Raw genomic sequence first — 21,990 nt, 5'->3', positions numbered from 1 at the left:
GCTGGCATTTTTTGAGTTCACAATCAGTTTACCTCTTTCTAACTTCTTGGCAAAGAAGATCCATCGTAACTAAAAGGGGGCATATCACAACCAACGTAGCAAAGGTGGGCATGCTCCTGTCAATAAATCCATTCTCCTGCTGTGCATGTATACCGAGACAATTACAGTTAAATAGCCCAATTGCGTGACTGCCGTGTAACATACTGACTGCAAAATTTATGTTTTATGAAATCCTGACTTAACTAAGACTGGCACGGCCATAGCCTCACTTAGGAAAATTTTCCAAAAGCGGCCTTTTGGTTTCCATCTTTTACCAATTTTCACCGGTGGACTTCAGATAATTGTGTTAGAATTTACCAGAAACCCCACTTCCCCCCAAAAAACAGCCAATTTATTTATGTGTTTCTGCTGGTTAGCTCTGGCTGCGGTTAGCTAACCACAGGCATCTTTCTGTACTTGCCAGCACAGCATCACGAGATCAATCGGGAGAAGGAACAGAACAAGAATGGACACACAGAAAAGACAGGAAAAAGCCATGACTGGATATGAGTCACAGAGAGGAACAGGAGATCTAAGTGCTGTACAATTTATCACACGCAGTAGGAGGTCATTTTAAGGAGGTTGGGGGACTGAATCCTATCGATACAGCACATTCTTCTGGCTGTTTGGATGAAGAAATGTGGAGGAAGAGAGGAATGCATTTGTGGTCATTCACTCCCAGTGGTGGGCTTATTAAAACTTGCTCTAATAAAGTTCACTAGAAGAAGAAAAATGATAAATTTTGTCGAAAAAGCACAAATTAGGTGCTCAATTGTTTTGGCTATAGTCTAAGACTCTGAGAAGATTAGGAAGAAGTTTCCACAAAGGTTTTCAACATTTTTAAGACTTGTAACACTTTTCAATCCTCTGTTTTGAAGCAATACAACCTCCACAATTTAATGTTGCATAGTATAAAGAAGAGCTGAAGCTTGTAGATTCAATAGCGTTTGATTTTTACTGGAATCATATCAAAGTTTCAAGATCTGGTTTTGTGACGACCCAAGTTTCTATTATGGATCTGATCTGGATTTTTGCAGCTCTGTAATCACTGATTTAAATTTCTAAGTGTTATAGTGCATACACAAGGCACAACAGATGCCACCATAAATGCAGTCTAGTAATATGACAGACAACAGCTCAGTCTGAGTCCTGCCATCAGCATGTTTCACTCCAACTCTCGAGAGCAGCCAGGTAAGAAGCCGAACGTCACCAACTTGTGTCAGTGTAATTAACTTGAAGCACAGCAATAAGTTAAACTTGTGTTTTCTCTTCTCCATAGTAATGTGCCTGACAACAGCGACATACAGTAAGTGTTCTCACTTTGTAAAGCATCTCTGTCATTCTGTCGGGGGCTTTGAGCTGCAATGGATAAACTCGGTTCATTTTGAGCTCAGTGCTGCAGCAGTTTGTAGAATAACGTTTTGAACAACTGTTAAAGATGTGTCTTTACTTATAACTCGATTGTTTTAGGACCATGATGTTTCAAAGAAGTGGGCTGTGGCATTAAAGGAGGTCAGAGAAACAGCTGTAAAAAAGGTTACCCTGTACATTTACCAACAGTTAAACACAATAATAAACGTGCCATTTCTGAAAATTTCAGCACATTTAAAGTCTGTCGTCGTTTTTTTGCTCAAGCTCTTTTATTGTGAGTACCTCCATGAGGAAATCAGGTGCTTTTATTAGCAGCTTAACAGACCTTAAGCTGGAGAGATATGAAACTTAAAACTACAGGTGTGGTTACAAAGAAGTAAACACAGAGAGACAATGACAACCTTCTTCTGGGATCTTATGCTCAGATTCCAGTTCAGTCTGCCATCACAGCCCGGGTTTTATGGGGCAGAAGGGGGGGTTGTAATGTCTGAATATGCACATAAATGGAGTATCTCTTTATATTTTGTAATACTGCCATATAACATCATTAAAATGAAGTGCAAAAAAAAACAAAACCTGATGGGAAACGGGCATGATGGGAAAACTCCTCCCCCCTCAGATTTGAGCTGGCTGTGGAGGGAGCTTAGATCAACAGACTTTCTACAGAGTTGAATGCAACAACAGTTTCAACCGACTCCAGCACTGAAGGAGTTAAAATAATCTCTGAAATGTTTAACACTGAGAATTCAGTTATTTGGGAGACTGTGGAGGATGAAAACAGAGTCGGCAGGATGACTTACAGCAGAGCCAAATTAGCACACCTTTTGGCTGATTTCATCAGCAAACAGTGAAACGAAAAAGATAATAGGCCGCATAGTGAATATCGGCCTGTTAATCGGCCAATAATCGTCAACTCTTACTTTGCAACAAATAGCTGTGTGATATGTTATTTATTTAAAACTAAAATAAGTGGTCCTGCAAAGCATTTAAGCTTTCCTCCTTGTTTCAGAACACTCCATGTTTGAATAGTTTAGTAAATAAATTTTAAAAAACCTTTGTGAAAAATTCATCACAGGAAGAGAATTTCTCTCCATGTCATTCTGTATTTTCTCACAGTCAGCAGTTCTCGTAAAAAGACCAAAACTAACATCACTGCAGCAGGATAGTTTGTAGCTGCAGTGTGCAACATAATAAGGAGACATTTCAAAGCAAGTGTAAGTGTACTATTATCAGTTTTGGTCTCATTCTATCTTACATTAAAATAAATATACAACAGCACATTGTATGTAAAACTTGTCACTGAATGTAAACAAAGTAATGACTTGTTCCTTCTCCAAGGCCAACTGTGTGCCTGTGGCTAAAGAGTAGCGAAAAGGACGGATTAGTAGTCCAGGACAGCTAGAATAACTGTGATTTTAGTGACAAATGTCCGTCTGTTTGCTTGTTCGGCTGAAGGAGGTTAAACTGACCACACTCTTCCTTCCTGTCTCCTCCTGGGTGTCTTCCTGTGCCAGGCTAACAAACTATTATGCTGCCAGATCAATCAGAGAGTTGAATGCTAAATGACTGGTCACAGTGGAACCAGATGAAAAAAAACTGCTAGTGATTCACACGTGAGAAATGTGGGACTAAAGGCCCGGAGATGACTTTCATCTCTGTATCGAGAAATGTAACATGTATAAGAGTGAAGAGTATGTGAATACAAAAACATTACAGTTAGGGCTGCCAGTACAAATGTCTCTCTAAAGTACCCAATTTGAATTAAAACACAAAAAGCCTGATATGACCCCTAGCATTACTGCAGGATGGACGTAGGAGGGCAGTGAGTACAGACCTCCAACATGTCTGCTTATTTGTCCAAACACAGGATGTGAAAAAAAAGGCCCTCTGAGACATATAGGGGCATTAGTCACTCACCACCATTACAACATTTATAAGGCACACAATTTCTCAACTTCCATTTCACTCCTACACAATTATAATGCAGCACTTTTTTAAGCTACTGCAGCCTTCACAAGGATGTCTACCCTATAGCAAACATCTTTAGTTTTAGTGTTGCTGCTTTCGTCAATATTTGTGAATTCGAAGCAGAGCTAAAAGTAAGCAAAGCATGAGCAGAGCCGTTCCAATAACAATGAATAACAGATGGCCTTTTGTTAACAGATTGATAGTGTTGAGAGGAACTTTCGAGGAGCAAACAGGCACATTTTTAAGTGACAGGCTTAAACAACGTAGTTCACATGGAAGAGAAAACAGTGACAGTGCAGCATTTCCTGTCAAAAAATGCAGCTATGAAAACAATATTTTTCTGATTATTGGATTTTGGAGAGACTTATGCATGCTCACAAATATTTATCAAAATGTCTTAGATAAAACAAATAACATATGTGAATTCTGCTATATAGGGTTGATTTTCACCACAGGGCAAATTGGGTTTGCAAAGAAAGATCATCAGTTCAGTAAATGAACAGTGATGTTAAATATGGGTCAGCCTTCTGGAGAATGATGCTTCACATAAATAAGACAAAATCAGATGGAAATTCAGGCCAGCATTCATCCATATTCTACACCACACATCCTGTGCATGGGGTGGGAGGGCTAAACACTGTCCTTGTGGACAAAGAGACACATTTAAATTCATACTGATATAGGATAATAGATCTCAGTTCATCCAACCTTGATGTGAAACACTTAGAAACACCAGGAGCATTTCAACCCCACTTTTCTGTGAAGACAGGACAGACAACACTTTACCTTTACGGGTCATTTTCCTTCCATTTTTCACATTTAATTCTCATCTGTCCTAGCTTCACAAAGCCAGGAAACACACAGACACAGAGTGCTCAGTGATCACAGCACAAACACCACTGAGTACATAACCCTCCTTCTCCAACTATACCATCCCTGCACTCACATTTGCTCTTAACATCAACAATGCAATTCACATAGAAGACAACATCAAACGCTGCTTCATCTCTTTGAAAGTGATAAGTGATGGTTCTGATGTTGAAAACTTTCGTTTAAAAAAAAGTGCTGCTTAAAATTCAGCTACAATGTCTCATCAGAGTGCACAGCTATGAACTGCACCAAAGATTGTGACCCCAATCTATTATTGACACAGTGTCTGTGGACATGAATGATTAAGTATTATTAGATGGTAGTAATCAGCTTACTGACAGTTGTCTCAACCCCATCAGCAGTGAAGCACTGTGAATGATAACTCCAGAGAGAAATGGGCTTTGAACAGTGTGTAAGTAAATGCTTGTGTCTCTCAAGTCCTTGGGAATGAACCCACTGAACTCCCCAAGGTGTGTGGAGTAACTCAGAGGAAACTAATTCTGACATCAACTGCTCCATCTAGTGGTCATAAGGTGTCAACACAGCTACAAGTCTTCAAAGTCATACAGGGAGATCTACAGGTGAATAAAAAACTTTCCCTTCTCATTTAAGACACAACTCAAAACTTTCAATCTAGATCAGTGGTTCTGAACTGGTTTAGTCTCAGGGCCCACCGCCCACTCAAGTTACATTTCTAAAAGTATTCAGATACACCAATTTATCTAATCATAGACGCCACGTTTTGCACCTTAGTCAAAACACAACTGAATAAAGGGAGAGAAAAATACAAACATGTTTAAAAAGATTATATCTGCAGAAGCCCACGAAGGACATGCATGCATACCTTTGATTTTATTCCGTTTTGCCATAACAACATGTAAATTTTAGTTGTTTTCTGGAGATCTCAAGCATTTAACACTTTATCAAAGGAAAGCCAGCTTTGTTATCCTTGGCTTGTGGGATTAGTAGGTAGAGATCTTGAGAAGATAAAAGTAAGGATAGATGCCCACTTACAGCTTCCATTAATCAAAGACTTTTAGCAACAATTTCTTCTAGGCACACATTCACAACCCTCTGAAAATTGGGTCTAAGACCTTTTGGGTCCTGACCTACCAATTGAGGAATACTGTTTTATATTACAGACGGTTATAAAGGAAAACATTTCAACCATTCTTTTATTTCAGTTGTGATAATTCTAACCTACATATCATGAAAATAAAAACCCACTGTCTCAAGATATCAGAATGTTGATTAAGATCATTTAAAAAAATCATAATACAGCAAAGTTGGCCTTGTGTTTAGTATGCTCATTTGTATACTCATTAGGATAACAGTGGTGGGCAACTGGAAGCACTCAATGTGACTCTAAAGTTAATTTCAAATATGTAGAAACTGCAAAAATGAGGAAAACATGAAAAATAGACACATTTATATAATTATCTTTGATTACTAGTATATGCTCCTGTGGGCTCACCACCCACAGGAGGGATCAGTGGGGTCCAGTTCAATGTGGATTGGGCAGCGGTCAAAGGCTAGCTACAGTGTACCAAGACTTCCTACAGGTGAAAGAGTAACCTTATAATGGGAGCACAAAAGTCATCCTAATTCAGTCAACAACATGTTTTCACCTACATTGTTCTACCAAGCAGTACCAAAAACTCCCATGGAGCAATGCATCACATATCCTACAGTAGTAAAAACTGAAACGCATTGTGATCGCTCATGTTCATTTATACAAGTAAACACAATTACCGTATTAATAGACTGACAATATTATGAAGTCCATTTAACTTGCTTAACGGTGCAAATAGTCTAATAAATGAAGGGCAACAAGTCACATAGCATCAACTCAATTTCATGTGCCACTAACAAAGCAGTGGGGGAAAATTGGGGTTAAGCGTCCTGCCCAAGGACACACCAACATGTGACTGCTGGAGCTGGGGATCGAACCCACAACCTTTTGCGAGACAACAGGCTAACTATTGAGCAATGTGTGTCAAATATGACTAAAGATAGAAGATCAAAATATATGAGAAGCTACTTAATCACAGGTGAAATTAATAGTGACAGATTGAGTAACAAATTAAGGCAGACTTGCAATGTTTGATGGAGAGGTCCAAGAAAAATCAATTTATTGTACTTTTGAAAATGAGTGTTTGAACAAGCATGTAACTATTTGTTTTGCTGTTACAAAATCAAAACCATAATTCCTTGTTTGGCAGAATATGCCAAATTTTAAAAAAGCTGCTTAATGTGCTTTTTATGAACATTTGCAATTGATAAAGAGTAAAATTAATTGGAAACCTCAAAAGAGAAACTTCTTCGACTAAAATATTCAAATGTAGAATTTTTAAAATAGAAACAAATAAATAAAAGCAGTTATTTCAGGTCTTGAAAGAGGAGGAAAATTATGAGGGTATGAAATGGAAGAACAGCAGAAGCAATTTTAGTAACAACTGTCACTAAAATGCTGCAACAAAAATGTAAAGTAGATAGCTAAAATCATTTAAGATCACAGAAGTGTAACAAATTAAAATTTTACAATATAAAACAAATATAAAATCTGAATATAAATTCCAAATAAAACCTACGATTCAAAAAACATGACTGCATGGTAGAATGCACCTAAGCTAATGCTAACATATTTGATAAGTGTATCTCTGAATTGCAAAAAACAAGATAACTTTTTAAAGCTAATACTTTTTTTTTTTTTGCCAAGAGGAAAAAAGACTGACTAAAAATATATCAGAGCATGGTTACTATCCAGAATCCAATCATCAGTTACACCTGATGAACTACATCAGAACTCACAGTTAAGTTTTGTAAGTGAACGCTGCTTCCTAAAAATCCACTAACAAAACAGCATATGTCTGGCTTACTCATCAGCATCTGAGAACTGGTCTGGCTCAGTAGAGACACTGAAGCATGACCACTTGATGGGGTGTGGGTGGTGTATGGCTGGACGGTAATTGGCTGTCAGTGGCAGGGGGACTGAGTCTCGCTGCTTCAGTGTCAAATCTCGCAAAGAAAAGTGGAGCAAGTCTTCTGGACCTAGAGGAGACAAAAAGCATCAGTAAAACTCTTGCACTACTATGTGTACGTGGCTTCTTGTGATATCCTTTAAATAACACTGAAAAGGCTATTATCAATACAATGGAACCTGAAGGTGGCACCCAGTAGACTGAAATATAAAATTCTTCATGCAGCAGGTACAATAATAATGAACACTTGACAAATACCTAAATAAGCGTGTCTATTGCCTTTCATTTTTACAGTCACCTCCCTTTTACTGCTACAACACAACTTCACTACATTACATCCTTAAATTACTGTTTATATACAGTTTAATGTATATGCTAAATAACAGCAGATACGTTCTGGAAAAGCATGTATGCTTGTCAAAGAGATATGCTAAAATTTTAATGTTTTCCTTACCATAGGGACACATCCCAAAGCAAATTTTTTCCCAGTCAGCCAGTGTTACCTCCTGGATCTCCTTTTCCCAGTCTTCCTTCTCTTGTGGCACCATTGGTGGGGGTGTGGGGGTCCCTGGACCATTGACTTTAGTGTCTCTGTAAAATTCACAAGTCTCTGTTTTTTTTAAATATTTTTTCAGAGCTACCAGGGAAACTTAGACATATCTATATTTCTTTAATCAGTCCATATATACAGTCTTAGTATTTTAGGATGTCTCTTTTTCTGTTAAAAACATAAATATCAAATATTACGCCAGAAAACAGAAGGACTATATGCAGTTGTTCTTACGGTATATTTTGATCAGTAGAAGAAGAGTAAGTCATTAAGTCCGAATAGCTTGTCTATTGGGGAAGACAAACCTTAGGTTTGAACTAATTTCTAATTTTTACTCCCATCCCTCAATTTTAAGTTCTTGACATGACACTGGTAGTCATGGGTTGCATTAAATAAACAAGCTGACAAATACCAGACATTTCTACAAGCAATTTCTTAAAATACTAGTTTGAAAACAAATGGACCATAATGCATTCAATATATAATTTTGAGTCCTAGCTTTTAATTCTTCTCCCCCACTTCAACAAGAATTGGGTTATCCTAATCCTTGGAAGGCACAAAAAGCAGAGGCAGAGCTAAGTGGTGAGGGCAAGGGATGTATTTGTATTGAGCCTTTAACTCACAATTTCTACCTAAAATCTATCTACTTTCACATTTTTCATACAAAAAACAATTGGCGGTCTTGATCTGGGAAACATACATGCATGTTTATTTATTCAGAGTGCAATTATTTGAGTTGCTGATCACAGACAGTTTTGAGAGAAATTAATCTTGTCCCCTGTATGAGACAATACAGCACATCACAGCTATAGTGTTTCTTTATGTCTATTTCTTGCACATTTCATTGCAGGACTCCTTAAATGGAAGGAAATCTAAGGCCCTCTTCTGACAGACAAGAGTGATTCAAAATTGGCAAGCACATCAGAAAAAGTCTTTCCACAATCCAACTTCTCTGTCGTCTCTCATGCAAAATTGATACATTTCCATTTTAACAAATGTAAATGTCTTAATCAGCCCTGTAACAGCTAGCACTCAGGTCAGGTGGGTGGGATTCCACTGACAGGTGTTACTAATTATACATGAATGAATGCATTTTGATTTATTCAAAGCAGGTGTAATGTAGATGGTGTACCTCTTTTTATAACTGAATCTCTTCTTTCTTTTCTGGTTCCTTGCTTTTGCTGGGAAGCTCAGCTCTGGTGTCATTTGATCAGATACAGCGTCTCCATTCACCGAGGTACCACCTTTAATACCTGCACTGACAACCCTGCCAGATGCTGCAGCATCAGTGACAGCATCCAACATGTTTTCTTGTTTCCTGAATGTCCTTGCTGGCACTGCTTTCCTACTTTTGCCTCTGTACTCAAAGTTGATATAACCATTAACTCCAAACTCTGGTCTGGTGCAGTTCTCTGAGCCGTTTGGTCTCCTCTGACTGTATCTACCGGGAGCAGCTGGGAAGCCATTATAAACAACAGCTCCGTTTCCCAAATCTGTCCCTGATACCTGACTGTTCACTACACAGGAGTTGTGATGTGCTCCTTTTCTTCTGCCTTCATAGTTCATACCATCCTGAGGCATAACGTCACCTGTAATGCACATAAAGGAAGTTATATAAGCACACAGAGTAAAATAATTTAATAGTACTGTCAGTTGGTTTATAAATATCTCAATTACAGGCTTTGTAATAATTAATCACAATTGATCACATATCTTGTTGGTTTGAGAAAGACTGCATTATTGGTAGGTTTAACTATTTTAGTTACAAAACAATCAGAAAAGACATGTTTCTAAATGGCATCAAAACTTTCTACTAGCTTAAGAAACAGCAGAAGTGGAAACGGAGGGCAGATTTTCAACTTAAAATCAGTCTAAGGTTGCGTTCATCTGTGGATATGGATATGGATGGATCTAAACCATAAAATTATAAACTTAAGAGCAGAGGGAATGTTTAATATATTCTAGTCTAAGTTACAATACAAAGCTACTTTAGCTGTTTATGTGGTGGCATTGGAGTGGGATTAATCAGCATACATTTTTTTGATAGCACTAGTACAAAAACTTGAAGATGTAACTTAAAACACCTCTGAAAACTTGTTTATTTACATCGGGGTGCATGATATTGAATCTGTTACTTTTATAGTGATGAGTATAACCACTCTTTCCATATGTTCAAAGGTAAAACTCTGACCTTAAATACAATTAAATTTGTTTAGTTTAAATTCTGAATTCAGATAACAGGTATATGAAAATGTCCACTAACTTGAACTGAACATTTGAGCTAATATTTTACAGCGTGTCATTTTCGCTTCATAGACAGCAGTAAACATTTCAACGTTAGCCGGTAACTTCAGAGACAGCTAACGGTATGTGGGGTCTTTGCTTACCTGACAGCTAGCTAACAGTTGGCTAGCAACTGTAAGTACCGCAGTTAGCTAACAACTACTGAGTGTTGTTTTCGACGTGGAAAGCCGAATTAACACCGGCTAACCATAACAAAAAAAAAAAAATAAAGAAAGGAAACATCAGCCTTGTAAACTGCAAACTACTAGCACAAAATGAAGCTAAATGTGATTAGTTAATTGAAGCTAGCTATCGCTCACCTGTGTACAGCACGCCACACCGAGCGGTCGTGGATGAATGTGAGGGAGAGAACCAAGCGATGCTCCGATAGGTGACGCCAGAAGCTTCTCACACTCAACCCCATATTTTTTATATTTATTTAAATTAAAAGAATAAGCAAAGGTAGATACTCCTCAGCTGTCACCTTTCAATGAGCAGCGAGAAAAAATGCAAATGATTTATGCCTCATGAGTAAACTCGCTCAGACTTAAAAGTGGTGGAAAAGTTCATAGTTAAGATCAGATTGATCCCTAGAGGAAGTAAAACAACTTCATAAATTTAAAAAAAATCCAATTCTTCTGCTGCTCATAAGCTACCATTCATCTATGTGCAAAATCATAACATTACAGCGCAAAATCTCACAAATGTGTGTCTTAGTACAGGATATGAATAGAAATACCATACAAAATTTTGCTTGGGAATAACTGTCAGGTATGTAAGTTTAATATTTGGATTTGCTGTCCAAAGTAATAAACACAAGAAAATATTTACGGTGTCTAAAAAAAGTATTCACTCCCTTAGATGTTTTACCCTCATAGGCCTATTGCTTTTATAATCAGTTATGGTCAACTTAGGCTTTATGGACAAAAAAAATAAAAGAAAGCCTCTTTAATGTCAAAGTGAAAACCGATTTCTGCAGAGAAATGCCAATTAAATAAATCTATGTAATTTAGACAAGTGACTATGTAAATATTCACCCCCTTCAAGTCAGTAGTTAAAAGATGAACCTTTGGCTGAAATTAGTCTTGATCTTAATCAGGCCTGCACATCTGGGCACTGCAATTTTACTCCATTCTTCTTTGCAAAACTGCTCAAGTCCTGTTAAGTTGCATGGGGATCATGCAATAAAAAACACTTTTCAAGTCCAGGCACAAATTCTCTATTGGACTTAGGCCTGGACTTTGACTCAGCTTCTCCAGAACTTTCATCTTGTTGTGTTTGAACCATTTCTGTGTAACTTTTTGCTTTGGGTCATTGTCTTGCTGGAAAATAATTCTTCTCCCAAGCTATAGTTCACTTGCAGACTATATAAGATTGTCCTCTAGGATTTTTCTATATTATTATTTTACCCTCTATCCTTACAAGCATTTCAGAGTTGGCTGCCGAGAAGCATCCCCACCACATGGTGCTGTGCTTCACAGTGGTGATGTGTAGTGTTTGGTGTCCCCCAAACATAACATCTTGTCTGATGGCCAAAAAGCACCATTTTGGTCTCATCACACCAAAGACGTTTGCTCAGCGTAACCATGGAGTCTCCCACATGCCTTCTGGAAAACTCTAATAGAGATTTGAGTTTTCTTCAACTGTGGTTTTCATTTTACTACTCTCCCATGAAGCTTTGACTGGTAAAGAACCCAGGAAACAGTTGTTTGCAGAGTCTGAAGCTTGTAATTCCTTCAGAGTAGTCACAGGAGTGTTGGCTGTCTCTCTCACTAGTCTACTTCTTGCACGGTCACTCAGATTGAGGATGGCCTGATCCTGGCAGATTTACACATGTGCCATATTCTTTCCTTTTCTTGATGATGGATTTAACTGAACTGCTGGGAATGTTCAGTGCCTTGATAATATTTTTATATCCATCTCCTGATTCCTACTTTTCAATTACCTTTTCTTTGAGTTTCTTTGAGAGTACTTTTACCTCTATGGTGTCATGGTAGCCAGGCATACTGATTTATCTGTGACTGGACCTTCCAGACACAGGTGCCTTTATACTACAATCACTTGAGACACATTCACTACTTTCACTAATTGTGAGACTTCTAGCACCAACTGGTAGAGCTTTGTTGAATTAGTTCAGTGACTTTAAAGGGGTTGAATATTTATGCACTTATTTTACATTACATATTTTGTCATTACTTTGTAGAAACCTGTTTTCCCCTTGACATTAAATACGTTTTCTTGCAAAATATTTGTGTCAAAAAAGCCAAATTATATTGACCATGATTGATTTACAAAACCAAAAAAAGAGTAAAATATCCAAGGGGTTGAATATATTTTATAGGCATGGTAAATATAACAGAGTCTAGCCTGGCATGACAGTTTTGTCCTTGTTTTTAAAGTGCTCTGTTTTCTTTAATTTTGTTACATTGTAGTCTTTAAAACAATTCCTCACATTGACCTTTCCTTGAGTTTTAGTTTTTGGAAGACCTATATTGTCATATCAACAACAATGAAAATATGAAACAGTTTCTCGGATAAACCATTAGAAAGAGCATGTTTATAATCATTGAATTCTAAAGATCACTTTTAGATGGGATAATACAAACAGCCTAAACTGTGATCTAATTCCTGCATTATAAATATCTGATTATGAATGGGTTATTTTATGGCGAGGTAATATGTTTTTATTAAAAGCAAAGAACTGACATAAAACATTAAATTAGCAGCAAATACATCAACCAAAACATTGAATAAAGGGAGTTCCTGTTAAGGTAAATATTGTCTGTTAGAAATGAGAAAAACAGAATATATAGTTTAAAATGATACAAACATCATGAGCCAGCGTCACTGCCAAAGCCACTTTTATTGCTATTTATGGTGACTACATCACATTGAAAAGCCCTAATAAATCAATTTTAAGAGCTACAAGAAACAAGTTTGTGACAATTTTACAGCTTAATGTACTGTTTATTTCCTTCCATCCAGCTAGAGTGAAAAGATTTGTGAGGAAAAACAAGACACAAATCAGCAGGAATTGTTAAATAAGTTAATATTGCTCATAATGCTTACCATTTATGTTAGGAAGACAGTTTACAACAATAGAAAAAGCCAGTTTGAAGCAAACTGAAAAGCAGTGGACTTGCTGAGACAAACAAAAAAACTGAGAAATTCAATAAAACATTCCCAATGCTTTAAAAAAATTAAAAATATTTCCAAAATGCTAACCTGCCCTGTGTACCATACAAAGCGTTGTGCTATGCGTCTTTTCTTAAAGGACAACTAAGCAATCACACGTTCTTTCTTGATAAAACTGTATAAAATAGTTTTCATAGTATCAATCTGAAAAAGACTGATGAGTGGCACATGAATACAAATTCTCACTATATAATTACAACATTTACAAGTCAAGAAAATATGTCAGACATGGACATAAAATGTAGCTTCAAAAAACTATGTCAATCATTAGCAACATCGTCTGGAAAAATGTCCTCAAAAGGCACAGACAGAAGAAAAGGTGAACCATGCAAATGAAACAAAAACTTTTTTCTTTTGTGCAAGGAAGCAAAACTCAAGTTTAGAATAACAACATAAAACAGCAGATTGTAATAGTCCCCCTCTTCATTACAGTACTGAATACTGTACATGTCTATTACAATGTCTCTCAACCCATTTCTGCAAGTCAAAAAGCTTTTTGGCCACACAGAAAGTAAAATATCCAGATGTACATTCATGATATTTACAGTATCAGGGAGTTTCAAAGAGCCATCAGGACTTCCACACAATTTGTAGACTTTGATGAGATTGCTAATCCCATTTGTTGTAACAAAAAGTGAGTCTCCTGTGCATGCTCACACACAATATCTGAGATGACGTCACTGAGCACAGAGGGATGATTATTGAGTAAACCATGTTAAAATCCACCACACATCCTGTACATTCATATCCTTACATTTCTGTGCAACATCATTGGGCCTTTTGCTAGCAACAATGTAGCTTTTAAAGCAAAGGCATTGCTAGCAAATAGCCACTATCGAAGTTACAGTTTAAAGACACTCCTTGGTTGCAGCTTCTGTACCATAAAGTGACACTCGACTTCTCGTCTGAACCGAATAAGGGCCACTTCTCAGTTTAATCAAAATAAAAAAATTAACATTGGACTGATTGAGACAGCAAGTGCTGTTGCAAGATTACTGGAAGACATGTTCTCAAGAATATACAAACTCTTCACCTTCAATTGACCATCACAGACTTTACTAAAACCCTCCTTTGCAAGCGTACATGGTCCGTTTTCACACTCATCTCTTTCTTTTAGAGAAAACTTTATTCCCTACTTTTGACTCTTATGCTTCTCTTGTTTCATAAAGGTTCTCACTGTTTTCTTTCTCCTTGCACTTTCTTTTCTCGTCTTAAAAATGTGTCTAAATGCATCACACATTCTGTAGAGAACACCTGAAAGCAGTGAAAATATGGGAAATCCACGGATCGGGCAACAAAAGACATATCTACCTTCATGTCTCTGAGAGTCAGAGTCAGGTTAGAAGTCTGCTCGCCAGATCTCTGATGTAAAATGTTTGTCCCTCAAACAGAGCTGTTTTTCTGAAGATAACACAGCTAATACTACATCAGGATACAGTAGAACCCACATTAGTTTGTCACACTCTTTCCGTTTTTAAGTCCAGTGTACTAGATCAAGTTCTTTGCTGATCCTCAAAGCATGTTCCCAGGATGCTTCTGGGAAATAATATCACCAGATCTGTCATATTAGTTCCAGGTGGGACAGTAGCTACACTTCACAGCAGTAAAGAAACAGTCACTAGTCGAGAAAAGCTCCCTTTTGTTCAGCAGAATTCCAGTTTTTAAAGAAGTTTTTCTTTTCCCGCCACAAACAGCAGGGGGCGATGGGTGTCCATGTTTTCCAGTTTCTAAGACTCTGTGCCGTCCCCGTAAAGCACCCTGATTCGGGCTGTGTTCACACAACTGGAATGGTCCTCTCTCCTGACACATGGAGGGATTCACATTCCAGTTGAATCACTGCTAGTTCTTGATCTCCAGGATGGACGGGTTGTGGTCCAGGATAGACAGGATGATTTTGTCCATGTACTGTCGCAGTCGTAAGTTTATTTCTTCCTGTTCTTTCAGGGCCTCCATTAACTGAGGAGAGAGAAGAATATCAAACAAATTTTTGTATATGATCTTTCTATCTGTCAAACAGTCTTTTGTGTTTTATTTTCAAAAGTTTCAAACGCCCCCTTAATATTTTTTGAACAAGTAAATATTACAAAGAAATTCACAAATCAGCACTAGGTGGAGTAAGAGAACGTTTCAACTGAATGTTTCTTTTGCTGTATATGTTATAGAAATGTTACTCCATTTCAAGCATAGCATGCTACTTTCATAATATTTAGTAAATGCAAAACATGAGAAGTAGCCATGGTGTTGACCTCCATATTATGCATATTAGATTCAAATTTGCTGTTCTGCCATATCTAGAACACTGCACTGCTGTGCTTTGTCCTAGAAAACATAGATACACTCTTACCTCTGTATTTAAAGCATTATAAACTAAATCAGATAAAATTTATTCAAAAGCCTTGGCAGTATATTTTCACTGGTTAAACATAGATGTGAGCAGTTCCCAGCCTTTGTACTTAAAGTTTTTTTTCATCAACGTCTGTCACAGTTGTTGTTACGTTATTCTGTTTGTGATAACAGTCCACAACAATTTAATCTTATCATTATTATCATAATTTTAATCTGCATCTATTTATGAACAAATTAGTCTTTTTAAAATTTCAGCTATTTGATTATTTGTGTTCTATTCTCCAGTTACAACCCCACTTGTTTTTATGTAAGATGTCTACGAGTCTGGATGGATTTTATAATGGGTATTGGGGAGTTAATTTAAAGTCCCTGTAAAGTAATAACTTTATTTATTTATATGATGACCAAATTTTTTTTTTCTAAACACAGATTTATTGGAAATAAAATGTTTTAAATATGTTAAAAACTGATTTCTTTCTCTGCTCTGGCACAGAGTCAGTCAGCTGCTCTGATCATAGTTCACCATAAAGTCAGGGGGAAAGCTAATTGCTGGAGTGCTTGTCTATTTTTCACTTGAACAAGGTGCTGTAGGAACAAACATCTTACCTGCTGAAGGTATCTGTATTTCACTTAACTTTAGTCCTGGATGGTTAAAAGAAGCGGCCTATGGCTTTGTCTCTCTTGAAGCAACAGTTCAATCCCTAACGTCAGTTAGCAACAGTTTCTAAAGTTTAGTAAAGCGTCTGATGATCGACACGTTCTGTTACTGCCAAGTCTGTCACAACGAAAGCCTCCAATTCTAATCATTATTGAGGACTTTAATTTTGAAGAGCAACATCATTGAGTGATTTTAGCAGTAACTTAAAAAAGACGTCTCAAATGGGAGAGAGACATAACTTTAAATCCAACTTCACTTCAAATGAAATACTAGGAATTCCTGAAGTGGTATATACAGGATGAGAAAATGAAAGTGAGACTTTATAGCACCAAACTATCTGTCTGTCATGAACTAAATGTGATTGTTTCTCTGGTGGCTGGCACAGAGAGCTGACAGGTCCAGTAGAACAGACAAACTAAGGCCTTGATGAAGATAGTAGCTTTTTTTAAAAATTATCCTCTTTCTTGTGACCAGGTGTGGCATTGGGGCATTCAACCAGCACTTGAGCAAATATTAGTGCCTGATTTTTCATGATTATGAAGCTTCATTTCATAAACTTAGAGATGTTTTTCATGACCGAAATTTGGCCTGTGGTTCATACCACAGTGGCCTGTGGTACAACAAACCTAAAATACAGTTTTATTTTATTACTTTACAGGAACTTTAAGAGCAACCAAGCATCATGATCTCCTTTTCTTAGCTGAGAGCCTATGACTATGGGTACTTGGCTGTATTGTTGATCAGTTAGGGTCCAAATCTCAAAGTAAATCAATTCTACATTTTGTGTTAGAAATATGGAAAGCAGGGGCAGCACTATGACACTCTAGGATTGTGGGTAGGGTAGTTCTTTTCCCCAAGAACATGAATAAACATTGTTTTTCTTAAATAAAGTTGACAGCATATGACATTGCATCTCTTTTACAGGGGTATATACCATATTTTCACATCATTTCTGGTAGCTTGTGGTAAGTCTATAGTTATGACATCATGGCTCATTATCAAAACCACAAAAGCAGCAAAGATGGTATAATGTGGTTGACTGGGACAGTTTGAAGGAGTGAGCGGACCCCCTCTCTTACCAGCCCTGTCTATTATGTGATCAAGGCATGTCTTTGTTTAAAGATTTGACTTTCTGCTTTATATGTCTTTGTTTATAGCTGGGGACAGTAGATAGAGTAGGAAACAGGGATAATAAGAGTAAGGACTAAGGAGCCACAGGTCAGACTTGAACCCATCTCCACCCCTCTAAAGGAAATTTCTGAAATTCCAGGGTGGATGCATCTCAGTGCCTGGGGTTTCGAGGATACTTTTCTATGTAATTTGTACCATAGACTTGCTTCCATAAAAATAAATTGATGGATGAAGCTCTACCTGATCTCTGGAAGCGTTGTCTATCTCTGCAGCTAGAGACTGGGCCTTGGTCTGTGTGGCAAACAGGGTCTTAGCTTCATACAGGCTGAGGCTGAGGATCTGACCGTTGAGCTCGTCATTCTGCTCCTTCAGCTTCTGGTTCTCCTAAAATACAGGATCAGAAAAGAAAAGAGAGAAGATTGATGATGGACCTTGCTTGTGCAATAGGAGTGAAGATGCTTTCTAGAGAAAAAAGCTGCTACTTGAGCCTCACTCAAGCCATACAACACAGCACAACACTTTTCACCTCAACCAGCAGCAAACACAGCAGTGCACATCTATTTTGGCAACACCTACGGGACATTACACGGGTTAAGCGTGTTACAGAACAAACTGCTCCCCTGCTGGTCTGGTGTGTTATAAAAGCTCCACGATTAAGTTGCCTTTGAGAGCTGACAAGAGGTCAGTTTGCTTTCTCTTTCTTCTGTTCGCACTCATTAGAGAGGAGAACGGCAGCACCAACCTCAATTCAGCTCAGGCAGGTTCACTCTACTTCATTGTGATTAGTGGTTAATAATTGGGGAGTCAAAGTTCATAGAAGCAATTTTACCATCAGACCAGGACGGAGCCGAGCCCCAGACAACACCAGGTGCTGGAATTCAGGGGGGAGAAAGTCCTGGGACATAAACGGCTGGACACACACATACAAATCGACATTTACAGAGGTGCACAGGCAGACATAAAAAAGTGAGCTAATCTTTGTGAATGTCACGGATGCTGCTGCCCAATTTATGGCTTCTACGTCTGCATAGCTATGAAACTTGTTCAACCATCGACTGACAAATTGAACTACTCTAAATCTAACACTTTAGGAAGAAGCTCAATAAAAGAAGTTGAGAAAGTAAAAGACAACACATAAAAAATGAAGAAGGACACTGGTTTAACCTGCTATTATCATTCTTCTTCTTTCTGTACTGCATTTAAATTTGGGGAGGCTATGTGAGGACAACCTTATCATGGTAGACTGATAAGATATACACACTGTCAGTCAGCAGTTCAAACTGATGGGCTATGCATCATTGAAACAAGTTACAAGGCTGGACTGCTGCAATTTCTTCAGCTTTTGAAATGCATTAGATTTTTTTCTTTAAGCTCGATTAAATTTTCAGTGCACACAACTTCAACAATATTTCACTTCTTTTTCTCTGGTCTTATCCTGAGACACAGCTGAAAAAAACTCATCTCCACCCTTATCTCAAATGTTTACTTTGCACCGGGTCTGTGCACTATGTAGTGCAGTAACTTAGTAACAACAGCTGAGTCTCTAGCTGTGGCAGACAAATGGCCTTGTACTGAAAACAAAGAATCAGAAGAATATGCAGAACTTGTTTACTCTGTGGTTCTCATTCTTATAAACTGTAATGAAGCTGAACCCACTGATCAAAGCAGTGCAGTAGGTTTTATTTGGGCAGTTGTCTCTGAACCTCTGTCGTTCTTTTCTTAACTTCTGACAGACTCAAATCCTGTTTTTTTAAGCACAGATTTAAACTAAAGAAAAAATAAAAAGTGACACGGGGCTAGATCAGGTCAGTCGGGGGCACACACTTTTGTCATGTGTAAAATTTCATGCAAAATCTGCCAAACTGTCTCTTCATCAAAGGAGACTATTTTTGCTATCATTTTACACTGAGTTGGCAAGAATTTCAAACTATTTGTTGTGCATACTACAATACTACATACATACTCAGCCTTTAATATATAACATTCGGTGTCGCTGTGAACCATGTTGTTTTATTCTCAGTCTCATTATTTATGAGACCATGTATAGTCTTAATCTCACCCTGTTCAACTAGTGTTTTGTTGTAGCAGATATCTGTAATGGAAACAACTACACTTAAAGTAAAACTCCAGTAACTTTAACAAGGGATTCACAATCTCAAGGGTATAATATCAGTATCCCAGACAAAAGGTTTAAAGGTTAATTATCGGTATCAGCAGATATGAACATTTCTGTGGATATTTACAGTCTGTTACTCGGCTGTGCATATCAACAAAGGTACTTGTTGTGATTTAACAAGTGTTTATATACTGTGCTTTACTGAAACAACATTGTTTAACAAATATAATCTACAGCCAAGACACTTCTGCTTATCATTTATGAAAACAATCAACATGATGGATGATCTTTAAGAAATGAAAGCATTCAGTATTCTTTGTGAGCAGCTAAGCAGCTTTGACAGCCCACATGCCTGTGCAAATCAAACTCTTCAGAGCATCAAAATCAGGGAGTAGTCCTTTAACAATTCACATTCTGTCATACATTGGACATTTATTAAAAAAAAACATGTCTTTCCTCATGTAGGATAGACTCCACAGAGAGGATGAGTTTGGATAAGATCAAACAAAAAGCTGTACACCAAGCATCTTATCATTTCACTGGCTCTGAAAGCTCACTCAGTAGCCTCAGCTGCTTACTGAACCAACTACGCACAAGATGCATCATTTCATCAGTACCTGCTTGAGCCTCTTGACCTCGTGCTCCAACTCCACCTCCCTGCTCCTGCTGTTGAAGTCTGCCAGACTGGAAGAAGAGCTGCGGCCGCGTCCAGGCCGCTCTACCTCCAGCTTGAAGAGCTGCAAATGCTCCAGCTCTCGCCGCAAGTCCTCTATCAGCTACGCGCAGAGAAAGGACGGATGAGCAATGTTACATAATGGCAGCAGTATTTTGGGGGATGTAGGTGTATGAGCCAGGAAAAATGCAGTGAGGGAGAGAGGAGTGAAAAAGAGGAAACAGCGTGAGCCGAAGAGCAAACAACCCACTCTCTGCATGAGTCTGATCACATAAAATAGTCCCTCCTACCTCCTGCATGTCCTCCTTTTCTTTCTGGAACTGGTGTCTGTTCTGTCTCAGCTTGTCCATCATTTTCCTGTAGAGGTCCATCTCATCCTTCAGGCGCAGACTGGTGTCCTCTAGCTTGTCTGTCATCCTTTGCTTCTCCTTAGAAAAGACAGACACTCATGAGACAAGCATTTGAACTTATAGTCTTTAAAAGCAATAAACCCTTTTTTTAAAGCAACATCATGTAGAAATTTACTTTGGTGCCCTCTGAAAGTCTCTGAAGGTATTTCCACCGTGGTTAAACACTAATAGGGCTGTTACCTCCCCCTCATAGATCACGTGTTTGTTGACAAATGGAGCTAAAATATATAAATATATATAAGCATGAAAATGCCCTTTGACTTGAATGTAAAAACAAAAATGTTATAAGAGAAATGTCTTACCTCATCCAGTTTCTCTGTCTGTGATTTGAGTCGACACATGTTCATTGCAAAGTCGTTGTTCTCCTCCTCCAGCATCTTTACTCTAGAAACATAAAATCTTCTTATTAGTTTGCTTTTATTTATAAGCTCGGCAGTTTTCATGCTCAGCTAAAAAACTGTATAAGCAGACCAACAAAATATATTCTGAAGCTCAAGAGGAAACTGACAAACCCCAGGAGGCATCTAAAAGCTCTGATTAGCATAAGTTTTACATTCAGCATTTTCTCTTAACAGGCAGGCACATCACTGTCCATTTTCAGGGGATTTTGGAGGAACCTAAGCGTGTTTTTTCCCAGACAAACCCAAATCTGTTGGACTGTCTAGATTTTATGAAGCAACTGAATAAAAATCAGAGACATTTTGAACAGATACAAGGTTTAGCATACAGTTGCTTTATTGTGCCTCTCACCGGCCAGTCAGCAGCTCTATCTGTGTGTTTTTGTCCCTCTCCATCTTGCTGTAGGCCTCTCGGTGTCGCCTCAGCTCTGCCTGCAGATTTTGTTCTGCTCGTGTCTCCTGATCCTTAAGCTGCTCCTCCAACTCATTAACCCTGAGATAAATAAAATCACACAGAATTTATGTAAAAGAGTACCAACAGTGAATACTTGGTTCATAAATCACAAAAACATCCAGTTGCATTACTTATTCATGACTGTGGTTCTGAAGGTTCCTGACTCTACCTGTGTACTAGTTGTGTGTTCTCCTGCTTCAGCTTTGACTTGAGATCACCGTTCATCAAAATTTCATTCTCAAGTTCTGCCACCTTCTTCTCCAAAGAGCTCACCTGATGGAAAAGACATTTAAATAAAACCCAGTTTACACCATAAACTGAAGTGTAATAGATGACATTGAAGGACAAAGAGGTTAAATACTCCAAAATGCTATTGCCAGTAATGATATAATCATTGGTGTGGTGGTGCCTAAAGAAGTGGGTATACGTTAAAGTTATTCCCTACAGTATTTTTTAGTGACCCATTCCACAAAGGAGAAACAGCCAGTGTTATAGACTGCTCATATGTTAACACCTAGAAATAGAACTTTTTTGTTTGCACATTGAC

At 37.9% G+C, this 21,990-nt stretch overlaps 2 protein-coding genes across 7 annotated transcripts in view; both read right to left on the bottom strand.

The window, feature by feature from the left end:
- Positions 1-6,357: 6,357 nt before the first annotated feature.
- On the bottom strand, positions 6,358-10,445 carry LOC121508075. Its single transcript, XM_041784579.1, has 4 exons — positions 10,383-10,445; positions 8,912-9,368; positions 7,684-7,820; positions 6,358-7,299 (listed from the first exon to the last, which is right to left on the bottom strand). The coding sequence occupies exons 2-4, from the start codon at positions 9,358-9,360 to the stop codon at positions 7,124-7,126; spliced, it is 762 nt and encodes a 253-aa protein (XP_041640513.1). The 5' UTR covers positions 9,361-9,368; positions 10,383-10,445; the 3' UTR covers positions 6,358-7,123.
- Positions 10,446-12,906: 2,461 nt separating this feature from the next.
- Positions 12,907-21,990, bottom strand: part of rab11fip4b (RAB11 family interacting protein 4 (class II) b) — a 75,725-nt gene continuing 66,641 nt past the window's right edge. For 4 of the 6 annotated variants that reach the window (XM_041786130.1, XM_041786126.1, XM_041786127.1 and 1 more), the window contains 8 exons: positions 21,613-21,716; positions 21,342-21,482; positions 20,894-20,975; positions 20,472-20,609; positions 20,126-20,284; positions 18,222-18,302; positions 17,633-17,776; positions 12,907-15,213 (listed from right to left, as the gene is read on the bottom strand). In XM_041786130.1, coding sequence (XP_041642064.1) covers positions 15,097-15,213; positions 17,633-17,776; positions 18,222-18,302; positions 20,126-20,284; positions 20,472-20,609; positions 20,894-20,975; positions 21,342-21,482; positions 21,613-21,716 — 966 coding nt within the window. In that variant the 3' untranslated portion in view covers positions 12,907-15,096. The remainder of the gene's footprint in view (positions 15,214-17,632; positions 17,777-18,221; positions 18,303-20,125; positions 20,285-20,471; positions 20,610-20,893; positions 20,976-21,341; positions 21,483-21,612; positions 21,717-21,990) is intronic. The other 2 variants (XM_041786128.1, XM_041786129.1) reach the window with 2 other exon arrangements.

This window comes from Cheilinus undulatus, linkage group 4 (assembly GCF_018320785.1).
Source record: "Cheilinus undulatus linkage group 4, ASM1832078v1, whole genome shotgun sequence".
Classification (NCBI taxonomy): Eukaryota; Metazoa; Chordata; class Actinopteri; order Labriformes; family Labridae; genus Cheilinus; species Cheilinus undulatus.
The sequence above is the reverse complement of the archived record's forward strand: the minus strand, read 5'-3'. Positions and strand labels throughout refer to the sequence as shown.

What these genes read in the sequence shown, in the direction of transcription:
- LOC121508075 (XM_041784579.1), bottom strand. Translation starts at nt 9,360, where the DNA reads ATGCCTCAGGATGGTATGAACTATGAAGGCAGAAGAAAAGGAGCACAT. An exon ending in AGATTCAGTTATAAAAAGAG is followed by an intron (nt 7,821 to 8,911) that starts GTACACCATCTA and finishes TGAATTTTACAG; the next exon opens with AGACACTAAAGTCAATGGTC. An exon ending in CTTTGGGATGTGTCCCTATG is followed by an intron (nt 7,300 to 7,683) that starts GTAAGGAAAACA and finishes TGTCTCCTCTAG; the next exon opens with GTCCAGAAGACTTGCTCCAC.